Source organism: Psammomys obesus, unplaced genomic scaffold, assembly GCF_907164565.1.
Source record: "Psammomys obesus unplaced genomic scaffold, mPsaObe1.curated_primary_1811, whole genome shotgun sequence".
Classification (NCBI taxonomy): domain Eukaryota; kingdom Metazoa; phylum Chordata; class Mammalia; order Rodentia; family Muridae; genus Psammomys; species Psammomys obesus.
This window is the reverse complement of record NW_026596046.1, coordinates 21,777,026-21,792,001: the sequence shown is the minus strand read 5'-3', so window position 1 is coordinate 21,792,001 and position 14,976 is coordinate 21,777,026. Positions and strand designations below refer to the sequence as shown.

General features: G+C 48.3%; 1 protein-coding gene across 1 annotated transcript in view; it reads left to right on the top strand.

The window, feature by feature from the left end:
* Positions 1–3,407: 3,407 nt before the first annotated feature.
* The window catches only part of Cemip (cell migration inducing hyaluronidase 1), a 152,100-nt gene continuing 140,531 nt past the window's right edge, over positions 3,408–14,976 (top strand). Inside the window, exon 1 of the mRNA XM_055623249.1 lies at positions 3,408–3,483. Coding sequence (XP_055479224.1) covers positions 3,431–3,483 — 53 coding nt within the window. The 5' untranslated portion in view covers positions 3,408–3,430. The remainder of the gene's footprint in view (positions 3,484–14,976) is intronic.

Below are 14,976 nucleotides of genomic sequence, written 5' to 3'. Positions count from 1 at the left end.
TATATGTAGTTTATATATACTTCTTTCTCTCTGATGATGACCAGCTCGAAGGAGAAAGGTAGAAATCCACTTACACGGCTCCCGGGAGGTTCACCTGGGTCCTAGCACTTCCTGTCCCAAGTTCCTGCCAGATGTGCACTCTCCAGAAACACTGGTGATTCTTTGCATCTCTCCCTAGTGGGCAAGCTCATTTGGCTCCAAAAAAACACAGGAACCTAGCAGCTCAGAGTGTTAGAAACCTGGTGTCAGGATGCAGACCTCAGAATTTCCTTTTTCTGATGCCAGCTTCAGGCTCTGCGTCCAAGGGCGACCCCTGTTGGTGGGATTTAAATTTGCTCTCTTTTTTCAGGCTCTGGGGTTACAGGTGAGGTCCACCGTGTTGCTAATCTAGTAGCACTTTTGAGGTCTAGAACTAACCCAAGCCTCATCTTGCTTCTCTTTTCTAATTTTTTTTCTCAGCCCCTATGGAGGGATCCAGGGAAATGCCAGGTCAGGCCTAGAGGCTTGGAGAATGGAGCCACAGAGGTGGCCAGCCCTTCAAACTTCACACAGGCATGAGGGGAGAGTGATAGCTTTGGCGGTCAGTTGGTGCAGTAAGGTGACTTTTGACTTAAGTTCAGATGTGGAGTATGTCTGGCTGGCTGATGAAAAATGCAAGACGCAGGCGGTTTGTGGAGCAGGGGCAGACAGGATATCACATCACACAGGATGAGGTCGAAGGGCTGAATACTCCAGGAAAGTGGTGGGAACTCAGCACAGGGTGTAGAGGCTGGGTGTGACTCCATACACAAGCCGAGAGCAACACCCTTCCCCCTGGCGATCCTGGCAAGAACTAGAAAGCTAACAGTCTATTTTGTAACTAGCCCCCACCCCTGCATTTCTAAGTCCTCGGATTTAAAGAAGTGTAGATAGGAAATCCATCAGCTTCACATTGCCAGTACTCACCCCAAAAGAATGACCCATCATACCCTGTCTGTCACAGAGGACCGAGTGGAAGTGCTGAGAGGATGTGGTTAGAGAATCCGGGTTTAGACATATGGAGCCTGTCTGTAATTCATCAGCATTGTTTCCTCCACCCCAGGCATTGCACAGTGATAGAGAAAACTGGATACCAAAGGAATGCGCCGGGCACTTCGCATCTTGGAGGAAACGTGACAAAGCACTCAACAAAGCACTTCCCAGCCTTAGCTAGGAGAACACTTCTCATCTCTAGGATGCCTGTACAGATGAGCTCTTCTCTTGCTTTGCAGCCTCCCATCTGGGCTCCACTACTTGGAGATGGGGAGTCTCACACATGGCCCCAGTGAGGCTGATCCAAACATACCTTTCTCTGCTGAGCACAGTGCTCCATTACCCAGCCCATGCCCCAGTGTCCGTGGGCCGGGGGAATGGGTTCTTTAAGAAAGGGATTCAGTGAGTGTTCACAATGTGAGGACTGGCCGGAAACTTTACAAGGAGATAGGTTCCAGTTCCATTCTGCTAGAAAGGAAGGACCAAGAAAGGAAGCCTGCCCAAGGATCCAGTTCACTAAGTACTTGGATACCAAGGACAAACTGAGACTCTCGGACATTGTTTTCAGCTTCCTAGAAAAGATTTGGAGGTGGAATGCTTTTCTCTCCTAGTTCTGACAAGTGCCCAAGGCTTCTGCCCAGAGAACATACACAAGGGCTTCCAAAGTCTCTATCTATCCTAGACTGGCCCCAAAGCCTAGACTTAGATTCCTAAAGCTCGTGGACGCTGCCTAGAATGAAGCCCCCCCCCCTGCCCATACAGCTCATAGGACACTGGCAGGCAGGAAGAAAGAAATGTGTATTTAGCATCTCCCACTAACCAGAGGAGGGAGCTGAGTAACAAGTTCCCAAAGAGGGAAAGGATGTAGAATTGCAACCAAGTCCTCATCTCAGAATTCAAATGAAATAGAAAGAAAATCCCTAACACCTCCTGCCCCCTACCAGGCTCAGAGCCAGTAAAGTAGCTGGTGCTTGAGGGCACCTAGTGTTGAGGAGATGCTAGAAGCTCTGTTCGGGCTTATTCCTGTGGAAGGGAATAGGTCACCGGTAGCACCTTCTTGTTTTGACCCTTGAGAACATTGGCCTGTCTGAGCACACAGGTCCAGCGTCCTGCCACCCCGCACGCAGGATAGCAAGTATTTGCTATGAATTAAAATCTCACTGAAATCCTCCCCCCAGGCTCATGGGAGCCTATTGGTGAAGTTACTTAATCGTGGTCAAGTAACTACCATGTGCAGAAAACTGGCAGCGTGAAGTAACTCTATCTTCCTTTATTTTGGGAGGGGTGTGTGTGTGTGTGTGTGTGTGTGTGTGTACGTCCATCCGTCCCAAGGGCAGAGGTCAAGCTGTCTGGGATGTTGTTTATTTTATTTTTTTTATTTTATTTTATTTTATATTTTATTTTATTTTATTTTATTTTATTTTATTTTATTTTATTTTATTTTATTTTATTTTATTTTATTTTATTTAAGACTGGGCGTCTCTGTTTTACCTGGAACTTGCCAAGAAGACTAGGTTGGCTGGCCAGCAACCCCAATGACCCACCTGTCTCCATCTCTCCAGAGCCAGGATTACAAACCAGGGCCATCACCCAGGGCCTTTTGATGTAGATTCTGGCGATTGAACTCTGGTTTTCAAACCTGTAAGCATCTTAGCGACGGAACCATCTCCCTAGTCAAAGAACCCACTTTTAAACCAAGGTCTCTGACTACAAGTGGGTGTATCTTCTCCAAGCGACCTCTAGATCCAAACGATCCTGGCTTTTCATGTTCGCTTACAAAAAGGAGGAGGGGTTTGAGATCTAATAGCCTAAACGTAGAGTGGCGGCGGCTCTGTGGATGTCTCAAGCCTTTCTCTTCTTCTGCCTGCCTGTCCCTTGGGGAGGCCGCTGGATGTAAGCCGCGCTTCCACCGCGACAACCCTCAGGAGGTCGGCTGCGCTCGTCCTGGGCTCCAGCGCCCTCACCTGGTGGCCGCAGCATGTCCCGGCGGAGGCTCTCGGGCTCCGGTCTGCGGCTCCCGGAGCGGCCGCCAGAGCCCGCCCGGGTCCGGCCCCGCAGGCCGCCCACCTCGGTGAGTGGGAGGACGCTGCCCTGAGACGGGGGTGGGGTGGGATGGGGGGGACAGAGGGGACGGGGTGAGTGCGGGCGCCGGGGGCTCTGGTGGGGAGGAGCCAGCCCCGGAAGGCGGCTATAAAAAGCGGCGGCTCGGGCTGGCAGCTCCGAGCTAGCTAGCGAGCCAGTGAGCGCGCGGAGCAGAGCGAGGAGCGCCAGCTACGCAGAGTGGCAGTGGTCTGCTGCCGGGGGGGGGGGCACACCGTGTCCAGGGAGACCCGAATCTGCACCCCACTTCTCGTGAGCGCCTGTCCAGTTTGCTCGCGCTCAGGAGCTCCACGCTCGGGATCAGATACCAGACTCCGGGATGCTGCGCTCCAGGTCTCCGAGGCGTGGTACTGTCTCGGTCGTCAACCTGAGGTAAGAGGACCGGGGGGGGGGGGGGGGGGGGGGGGGGACCGGGGGCGCGAGGGCTGCATGGAGTCAGCCTTGGAGAGAGGAGAACAGACGGAATCCCGCGCTCCCTCCAGTTCAGGGAAAACGTTGTCCTTTCATCAGTCTGATTGTCCAGCCTGTTCTATGCTGTCCGTCTGTCCGTCTGTCCGTCTGTCTGTCCGTCTGTCCGTCCGTCCGCCCGCCCGCCCGCCCGCCCTCCCGCCTGCCTGCCTGCCTGTCCATGCTTGTGTTGGTGGGCACACGCCCCCGTCACCGCTCTCAGCCTCTTGAGGTCTTTGCCAGCGGCAGGTGTTGGGGACGCCTGTGTCCGATGCATTAGACGGGAGTCAGATCTCCGTTTTGCTTAGCTTGTGCCCCTGTGAATGGGGCCAGATGTGTTCACACAAGCAACACTGTCTCGCCGAAGAGAGACGGCCCCTAGGCAGGTCACTGCACTGGGAAGGAGCCCGGAGCAGTGAGCGCGCTTACCCTGTCGTCGTAAGTCTGTACCTCGCCGCCTCCGCTTCGGCAAGGGCTCCTTTGGACGGCTACCTCTGCCGTCTCCGCGATGCGCTGGCTCAGGGCAGGAGGAGACGATCTGATGTTAGGCGACCTCGGTGGTCCCTGCTGATATTTAAACAAACGCTAAGCCTGGCAGCTCTGCGGGAACATTTGGAGGCCCCTGGCAACCGTCATCATCTTCAAGAAAGGTTGCGCTGGAGTAACCGAAGAACCAAGGTCTCAGCGGGGCACACGCCTGAGTCGTGCGCGGTTCTCCAGTTAGCCGCCCTGGGAACGAAGTCCAGTGATGTTCCGTAATGGACCCGAGAGAATGAGTGTGCTCTGGACAAGAAGGGCAGTGCGCTCGTGTTCCCCAAGAGACGGACATTCTACTCGCACCAAGTATAAGGTTCCTAGTCCTGCTCCGAGCAGCCAACTCCGCCCACAGGTAAGAACTCCTCTTTAAAGCCAAGATTTTGATGTGAGAGCCATGGCCTGGCTGAAGCCGGGTCCAGGAGATAGTGAGCCTGGGAGTCATCTTCATCTCCGCGGTCTGGAGAGGGACCCCGGGCGCGCCCGCGGGCTGGGGAGCAGATCGCTCTGCGTGCCCAGGCTCGGCGCCACCATGGACAGCTCCCAGCCACTTCCGCCACTCGGGGCCTGTGGCCCTGAGTCTGGGCGCCTCCGTCACTGATTCAGGTGTTGAAACACCGGGAAGGTAGGAAGGGACTAAGAGTCATGAAGACTAGATAGTCTTTCTGGAGGCACTAACCACTCGGGAGGGAGCTTACTCTGCCAGAGGCTGTGGCTTGATACCAGGTCCCAGCAGAGCTTGCATCTTTTCTGTGTAGCCTCTTGTTGTCACTGGGGACTTCATTTATTTTTATGTGGCATCATAGAGATCCCTCAGAAGTGTGACAGGCATGCAACTTCTGTTATGTGACACAGACAGGGAGATAAAGGTACATGGAATTGGGTACAAAACTGAACTTCTCTAAGTGCAGGGTATAAGGTCATGTGTTCTTTTTTAATTAAACAATTTAATAACTACGGCAATGAATCAGTACTTTATTTTCACAGTTTTTGATAGAATGGAGAACAAACCATATAAGAGGAAATTACAAGGGAAGTGTCTGAGTGGTCGTGCAAAACCAGCTATGCTCTTGCTGATCCTGACGGTGTCTTCTAAAGCAGGACTCCTGAGGCAGCTTCCAAAGGCTCCACTTAGCCCAGGAGATAATGGTTCAAACTGATTACTTGGAAATGGAGTGAGGGGTTATTTCCTTCTTCTAGTAAGAATGGCCGTTTTTGTTTTGTTTTTGTCAACACTACCTATACACAAATACAGAAGTGTGTGTTCCTTTATTTTAAAAATTACAAGAAATCAAAAGTTGCTTTTTTTTTTTTTCCTCATTGTGACGAGTGAAGCACGGGTATAATAAAATTTTTTAAAAGATGGAGAGCAGGAGAGAGATCTGTGACTTTGGGAAAGTCAACTAAACTTATACCCATTTCCTCGCCTGTTAAGTGTGGGCAAGGGGAATCTATCAGGAGAGACTAGGGAAATTACTAGGATGAGGTAAAGCAGTTCAGTCCAGTGTTGCCGCCAGAGGATTCTGTTAAAGTGGTACCGATTACAGGTGCATTTCAAAGTGCTATGCAGTTTTCTGAACTATGCTTACCAACCCTGTGTGCTCTTTCTTGACCCAGTAACTGGTTGGGAGTGATTCCATCGACATTTTCTCACATTTGACCATTCACCGACAGAACTGATAAAAGTACTGATGAAAGATAAATGGAAGAATTTTCACGAGAGACAAATCAGCTCACTGTTTCCCCACCTGCAACACTTGGAGGAAATACTGTTTTAAAAGAGAAGTAAGTCATTTTCAGTACTTCATTTCAGCCCTTTGACCTAGACCAGTGGTTCTCAATCTGTAGGTTGCAACCTTTGACCTACCGAAGGCTTTGAGTGGCCCTTGCACAGGGATGGCCTAAGGCTATAGGAAAACATAGATATTTACATTATGCTTCATAACAGTAATAAATTATAGTTATGAGGTAGCAATGAAAGTAATTTTGTGGTTGGGGTCACAACAATGTAAGGAATTGTAAATATTAAAAGTTCACGGCATTAGGAATGTTGAGAACCAGTGATCTGGATGACAATGTCTTCCTGATCCTTTTCTCACATGATCTTCTAAGGAGCCCCACTGTCTTTCTGAAGCGCAGCACCCTTGGGGTGCAGATATGGAGGGCCTTCGAGGCCTCAGGTATGGATAGTTCTGGTTAGCTGCAGAGGGAAGACCTTGGTCTTGTCAGACATAGAGTGATCATGCCATACATGCTCTTTCATGCTTGAGTTTTGCTTGAACATGACAAGACCCTTGGTCTAGACCCTTGGCTCATGATCTTTTTGTCCTCACTGGATTTGGACATCCCCTTGGGTTCCACACTCGGGATTCTATCTGGTAGAAACCACCAGCACATGGCCCAACACAAAATTCAGATAATGGAGCCATAAGCACACAATACTGTAGTTAGATCTTTCCCCCAAGGTGAGCATTCACGTGCACCTATTTCTGCCAGCTTCCCATTCTGGTGTGCTCAGATTTTCCTTCATTCCCTCTCTTAATAGATCAGAAGGAGTCTTTGTTTCCTGGAAAGGAATGTAGTTCAGGAGCATCCCACAAATGCTGGAAGTCCGTGAGTGGCTCTCATCCACTGATGATGTGATTGTGACAGAAAGACCTGGGTCCCCGACCCACCCTGAAGTCTGGGGTGTCTTCTTTGTGCTACAGAGTCCAGTCCCCGGTGTCCCTGTGGCTTCCAGGTAAGAAAATTACTGAGCTACAGAATGCTCTTGGGAATCAAGGCCAATGAGAAAAGGAAGTGGTATGGCTGGAAGAGAGGAACTCATCGTTGGTTCTGTCTGTGGCAGCTGCATCTAAGTCTGTTTCTGGGACTGACACATCAGATGGCAAGGATGGCATTTGGTGGGAAAGGCAACTCTAGCTACTCTCATTGGCTCCTCTGAAGCCTGCGGCATGAGTGACCCCTTTTCATCCCATGTAGAGCCGACAGGTCAGCACCGTCATGTGGATGAAGTGCGCTTTGCATTTTATCTGTAGCTCCAAAGACAATGCTTGCACGGAGGTGGGCTTCCCAAAGGGAACAAAGTTATGTTTGTGAACTTCATCCCTAACTGTCACAGTCCGGGTGACATGTATCTTTTTGCATGGTGGCAAATACAAGGGTGTTTGCTCTCATCAGAGTAATGCGTCAGCTGTCTTTATTCTGGTTGTCATCACTGTGAAGGCAGCTTCAGACTCCTTTGAATGGGGACTGCAAGGATCTTGCTTGCTTGACTCTGGTTAGGTTGGCAGCAGTTGTGAGCGGGTACTCGGGGCCGTGTGTTTCTCTCTGTCATTTTGTCATCTGCTCAGCATGATCTTACCCTCTCCCAAAGCTTTACTTGTAGGAACTTTGCAGATTTGGATAGGATGGAGGCTGTCATGGTGACTTTTATTAGTCTCCGCACCTTGCTGTCTAGCCACTCCCTTGGGACCATTCTGGCCTCTCTGGCAGGTTCCGCAGTTTTCCCTTTATCTTCTGTCTGTCCCAGTGCCAGGCTTTGTTCTAGCCTAGGTCTCTGGTGGGGAGGCTGCTTGCCTAGAAATGTCATCAAATATACATTATACCGCTCCTTAGTCCCTCGGTGCCAGGAAACACACTTACCCACCCAAAGGGAGAGGAGCACTTTCCTACCCCTGTTATTTTCCAGAGCCTGTCCCCAGATTCTGCTTGGCTCCTCTAGGTTCTGCGTGGCTCCAGGAAGCTAATATGGCCTTCCCTTCATAGACCTGCAAGGGAGGGGTCCTTTGGAAGCCCAGGCGTGCTTTCCCTGCAAAGGCACCACCCACTCTGAGCAAGGATCTCCCCAGCCTTTTTCCCCAAGACAACATTGCTCTTTGCCTTGGGAACTCACTGAGGATTTGCTTTAAATCTTCTGCAAGGCAGTTAGACTATAAGATCACCCACAGTTTTATAGTGCTTGAAACAACTGCTTTGGAAAGAGCTATGCATTTCCCCCTACATGAGGAACTTAGCCATCGGGCGTTTTCTATTTCAGGGAAGTCATGACCGAGAGGCTGGTGGCTTTGCCATGCAGAGCGTCGATGGCAGATGCTGTCTATTCTGTCTCTGGATAGTGTGAAGGCTTCTTCTGCAGCCTATTACACAACCGCCCTGCTTTGAGCTGAGAGGTTTGTGCTATTGGCATGAGACTTATAGCTGTTGGGAGTGCTGCTGAGGACAGTATAGTGAACAGGAAGGTAGGACTCAGACTTCCTCTCATGTGGCTTCACTTCTCAGGAAATATGGAGGCCACTGGAGCATCCCTTGGAGATTGAATGGGAGGTGATGACCATTGCCATTCAACTCCCCACCAGAACTGGCCGCCATCCAATCTTGGGATGGATCCTTGGCTTGTCCCATCTTCTGCTTTCTTACCTTCTTACATTAGAGGAGTGTCCTGAGCCTATAAATAAGCTGCTGAGAAGCTTGAGAAAGCACAACTTCCGGCTTGGCAGATGAGGGGTGGGCTTGGGAGGTCTGCATTTCTAACAAGCTCAAGGGGAACACTTCTGGTTCTGAAACTCCCCTTGACTTTCTGCGATTCACACTAACTCATTTTAATGTCATTTGAGTCAGTTTCTAACGTCTAAGTGGATGGAGCCAAGCTGGCCCATGACCTCTTAGTGACCTTACAAAGACCTTTCAAATTCCCAGAGATAATTATGGTCATTCCTAAGCTGTCTTATCAGCAGACTAAATATCTTGAACCCCTTTTCCCTGTCATAATAAATTTCCCAAAACTCTCCGGACCCAGTTATATTTAAGTGCAAGATTATTGTGTAAATGGCGATTTATCTTTGCCTGGCAGGAGCATTTGAATGCAATTTTGGTGGCATTAAGAGATCATTCAAAGAATTTCATCTAACTCTGGTCCCAGACAGTGAGAATGCATGTTTACAGTTAAACAACTTTTCTAGACTTTAAAAGATTACATTGAAAAAAAAAAACATAAAAATAAAATTTAAACCCCAATTGTCTTCATCAGTCCCCCATCCCTGCAGTATTCCTGCAAGGGTGGGGTGGCCACACCAAATGCATTCTGGGAGCCAGAGGTGCAGGTGTGTGCTCTTGCAGTCTGTCATCCACCACCTCGATCAGAAGCTGAAAACAGAGAAGTCTGTGATCGTCTGTGTGGCAAGCCTTGAATTAGCTTTCGGAGAGTAGAGTTGAAGACATGGTCCAAGATGTCAAGGAGTTAACAGTTCAGAGGAAGGATGGACCTCAAGTCAAAGATTGCTCCACAGAGTAAGAGGGACCAGGATAGAGGCTCACAGGGCTGAGGTTAGGACCAACTCAGGGAACAGGGGAGCCATTGACTCAGCTGGAGGTGAAACCAGGAAGCTTTGTGGAAGTCTAGAAGGATTAACAGGCATATTGTGTGTGTGTGTGTGTGCGTGTGTGTGTGCGCAGCCCTGCCCTAGAACTCACTCTGTAGATTGGGCTGGCTTTGAACTCAGAGATCCACCTGCTTCTCTTCCCAAGAACTGGGATTAAAGGCTCACTCCACCACCACCTGGCTTAACAGGCATTTTTAGTTTAGGAAATGATGGGGTTCTGGGAGGGAAGCTCAGAAACATTCCACACAGAGAGAAGGGCACAGAGAAAGGTCCACACAGAGAGAAGGACACAGAAAAGTCGAAAATGATTCACTTCTTTCAACTCTCAGGTGCATCTCTGACTCAGGGGCACAGGCTCCCTGACATGCCCAGACATTGGCTTACACTAGGGAAAAGGACAAGCCAGTGGTAGGTCTTGGGACTTTTTTTTTTTTTTTTTAGTTTTTCCGAAACAATGTTTCCCTGTATAACCTTGGCTGTCCAAGAACTGGCTCTACAGACCAGGCTGGCCTCGAACTCATAGGGACCCTGCCTGCCTCTGCCTACCAAGCACTGGGATTAAAGTCCTGCACCAACACGACGGTCTTGGGACTTTTTGTCTCCTAGACTAGAGGTTTAAAAAAGGTCTTTGACTATAAAATGTTTTATTCTTATAAAATCTGATTCAATCCCATTCACAAACCAGATAAGAGGTATCTATGGCTGGGGTGTGTGTGCGTGTTTGTCTTGAAGTCTACAAGAGGTTCCAAAGATCCTTCTGGGTTCCCAGGCACACAGTTGAAAAGCCTTTGTCTGGGATCTTTTTGTTTCCCTCCAGGCAGCCTTTTTAATGGTGTTATCTCAGTTTCACTGTATCTTGATGTGTCTTTAAGATATTTTGGTGTCTTGCTGTTTTGTTTATAATGGTCTGTGTATGTGTATATCATCAATTTTCAAAGAGAAGATAAGACTAGAGTTGTTTTGCACGTCATAACCTAAAGACCACAGAGGATAAGGGTTGCTATTGGCAAAGGCTCCCTGACAGAAAGCTCCTGATAAGCTCACCATGGGAGGAAACAATACAGCTGTGAGCTGTATGCAAAATAACTGTCTATTTTCAAACCTGTCAGTCAGTCTTAAACCTAAGACTTTCATATGTTATAAAGGTGGGTAATAAAAAAAATTAGTTTATTTCCTGAATGTAAAATGTTGACATATTCTACAGACCATCCTGGATCTCTTTTCATTAATGAAAGGTAGCCCAATTTGAATGCAAGTGTTTTTGAAGGAGGAGTCTGCAAAGGGGAGGCAAGGCTAATAATACATAGGTATGGAAGAGTTTTGCTAGCAAGGCAGCTCAAGGTGTGGTTCTTGGGCACCTCCTATGAAACTCTGTCCTAAGGAAGAAATCGATACCGTGGGCAAGATATCATTTGAATAGAACCTGCCCGTCGGGTGAGTGGTCCCAGTCATTTAAAGGAGAACCAGAAAGCCACTTCTGGGGCTGGTACCAGCTCTTCCAACATAACCATACGAGTTATTTAAGATGGTGAAAGCAAGTCGTGCTTAGTCCGGGGAACTTAGAACACACTCTGCCATCAGAAGAACCTTCTGGGTACAAAAGGAACTCTGGCAGGGCACAGTGCTTGCATAGCTTCCGCCAAGCTAGACATTTGGGGTTACCTAAAGTTCCCTCTGTGCTTTGCGCAGCTTCAGAAAAGGCTGGAGAATAAGGATGATCTCTAGGGGAGCATCTGACCTTCATCCCACATTGCCACAGCAACTGGAACCCTGAGCAAAAACTTGTTCCCAGAGCATGGAGTCAGCCTCTCCCTCCTTCCTACACTTTTCCTTGGGCTACACTCAGAGTAGTTTCTACATTGCCCTGGTGTCTCGACAGAGGTGACCACCGATCCTGGTGTCTTGACGGAGGTGCCCTGGTGTCTCAGCCACATGGGACTGCCTGGGAGACTAGCTGGAGGCAAGCCTAAGCCATCACAGACAAAGATGTAGAGAACGCTACTTGGCTATCACCAAACTTCACCTCGTCTTCTCTTTGCCTTCTCAGGGGGGCCATGATGTCTGCAAGTGGGACTTGAGGACACTGATGGGTTACAGAGGTGGTCCTGTGTGGTGCTTCTTTTCAGCATTTAGCTCAAAGCATTACTGTCCTGCTTTCTTTATAAAACAAAACAAAACAAAGCATTTGTCTGTATGCATATGTGCAGTGTGTGTGTGTGTGTGTGTGTGTGTGTGTGTGTGTGTGTGAATGTGCACGTATCTGTTTGTGCATGCATGGAGGGGCCAGAGGTCAACATTTTACTCACTTGTTCTCTACCTAATTGTTTTGAGAAAACACCTCTCACTGAACCTTCTACAGGTTCAACTGTCAGTTGGCCAGTGGAGTTCAGGGATCCTCTTATCCCTGCCACCCTAGAGCTAGGGTCACAGGCACATGGCATTATTTCTGGATATCAAATGCAGGTCCTTAGGCTTGTGTGGCAAGAGCTTTACCAAGCTGAGCCATCTCCCTGCCCCCTGCCTGCCTCCTGTAGAAGACACTTGTAGCCCCGTCAGGTGGGACACTTGTTCCTGTCCTGTCTCACTGTGTGGTGGGACACAGCTGTTCCTCCTCTAATGAACAGTAGAGATCAGCCCCCAAAGGAGCACGCAGGGAGAAAGCTTGAGTGAATCATTAAAAAAAAATGTTTTTAAACAAGCTGGTAGTTTGTGACAAGCACATTTCAAAGCTGGAGTGCAGGCACTGAGTAATTTGTTCATGTGCTCGTTTTCCAAAGGACTGGGTTGAAAAAAACCTCAGACACCACTGCCAAGTACTTTTCCTTTCCTTCCCTTGGAAAAAAAAATCATGCTGTTTTCAGAGGAATTTAATCCATACATTTCAGATCCATTTTCATGTTACTCAGCAAAATGTTGCATTTCTTTACTGTTGCTCAGCCCTGAGTGAGGCCGAACATTCCTCTTTCCTCCGACTCATGCACATGGCTCATAGCTGAGTGACTAGACAGCCATTCATTGCACACTAGGAAGCCTATAAACTGGAGGAATGTTTTGACTGAATTTTAGATGTTGGGTTACAGCATCAACTGTATACTAAGGACTAAGCTTTCTGTTCCTCCTGATATTTTGTTTGTGCTCTATTCTATACCTAAGATAAGCGTCTTTTAGGTTTTCTATTGTTGTGACAAAAGATCATGACCAAAAAGTAAGTTGAGGAGGAAAGGGTTTCTTTGGCTTATACTTACAGATCCTAGTTCATCATTGGAGGAAGTCAGGACAGGAACACAGTAGGGCTGGAACCTGGAAGCAGGGGCTGATGCAGACCGAGGCCATGGAGGGGTACTGCTTACTGGATTGCTCCATATGACTTGCTCAGCCTCCTTTCTTATAGAACCCAGGACCATCAGGCCTAAGATGGTACCACCCACCGTGGGCTGGGCCTTCCCCATATTGATCACAAATCAAGAAAATGCCTACAACTGTATCTCATGCAGACATTCCCTCAACTGAGGATCTGTTCTCTCTGATGACTCTAGCTTGTGTCAAGGTGACACCAAAACCAGCCAGTACAGTAAGTATTTTACTCTCATTACCCTAGGCTCAAGTTGCTCAAGCAAGCTTGTGGGGATGCAGAAGGCACTTGTGAATTTGTTGGGATATGAGACTCTTTGGGACTGAGACATAAGAGGCACATGAGGTCTGTGTAGAGTCTGGAACTGAAGTTATCCATTCCCTTTTCCCTTGTTTACCTGTCTTTGGCTCAGGCAGAAGCTTGTGGCCTATGGGAAGAGCTTCTTCTGATTTTGTTGTACCTCAGTGTGACTGTTCCTGTGACTTTCTCCCCTACCCTTTTTCTCTAGGGTTGCATGCATCCCAGGCTGGCCTAGAACTTACTATGTAGCTGAGGATGACCTTGAATGTTTGATTCTCCTGCTTCTACCTTCTAAATACTGGGATGATAGGAGTATGCCACCTGGCCCAGTTTAAGTGCTGTTGGAGATGGAATCCAAAGCCCAGTACATGCTGGGTAACCATTCTGCTGTTTGAACTATGTTTCCAGCCCATATCCTAAGACTTGCCGAAAAGGCACTGATACCATAAGAATCCTCTGTTCTGTTGCAGGTAGTGACAGTTGTATGGTTTGGGCTTCAGGATACCCAGATCCATGGTTTTTATTTTACTGAAATTGATTTTGCAAAAGCACAGTGGCCTGGCCATGTTGGTGGTGTATATTTGCGTCACAGCTTCCAACAGCTCAGCGATGATGCCGACCACATAATTGTCTGTTGGGGCTTTTCAGGTGGCTGAGGAAGAGCTTACACATGATTCAGATTTGAAAATCATAGGGTATGGTTTATACAAATGGCAGCGTGTCAATATCTGGAATTTTTGGAGGATGACCATGTGATGAAAGTCTTTTTCCCTTTAAATATACCCATATGCAGTTGCTTTAAATAAGAAGCTATTCTTGACATAAAAACAGAGGTGATGGTCCTTTCAAATCTTGCTTCACAAGCATAAACTTGAGCCCATGCTCTGTGGAGGTTGCCCGAGGACACTGGGATCTGGAGGGGCAGAGAGGGGAGAGTCAGGATTTGAACAGTGTATTGCATCCTTCATGGCTAATTGTTGACCATTCTGGAAAATGTGGCCCAAGAGGCTGTGGTTTCTTATAGCTGGATATGACTTCTATCTCATCACCAATGATACAGCCAGTAGCCCTTTCCTCATTGAGAGACAGGATCCCTTCCGGGTGCAAAGCACATACTTGTGTTCTGTCTATTACCAATGACTAGCATGTAGTAGGAACACACATAGTTCTCGTTAGGTCTCCCAGGCTGTCCAAACATCTCGAAATGAGCTCAGACCTGGACTGTGGGAGAAATTCTGGAGGTTAGAGAAAGTTGGCAGACCCCAGAACTCATGAAGCCAGTTCCCAGCTGTCAAAAGGGGTCATTTTTCTTACCTTGGGCAGAAGGGACATAGGGCTGCATTGACATATGCCTATGGCTGCATATCGAAGCCCCCATGCCAGGTTCCTGGCCCTTCCTTTCCCCTAGCTACTCACCCCTGGTATTTGAACATTTACTTTCTCTATTTCATATTCTATCCCTCTCCCTCCCTCTTTCCCTCCTCACCTCCCACTCCTTTATTCTCTCTTTCTCTCTCTCTTGCTATTTAGCTTTCTTCACTATCCTTTCTTGCTCTCCTGCTGTCCTGGCTCTAGCCATGTTCATTCTGTTTCTTTTTCTCTCTACTTTCTCTAACATCTACAATAAAAACCTTAACCATGTCATGGAATGGTCAAGTCATGACATCAGTTTCTTTGCTGTCCCCCCCCCCCATACTCTCTTTTTACTTTGAAACAGTATGTCACTGAGTTATCTAGTCTGGCCTTCAACTAACATCATAGCCCCAGCAGGCCTCCAGCTTTCAATCTTCCTGCCTCTCAGCCTCCTGAATAGCTTGGATTTCAGGTCTGGGCTACCAGGGCTGGTGGTGT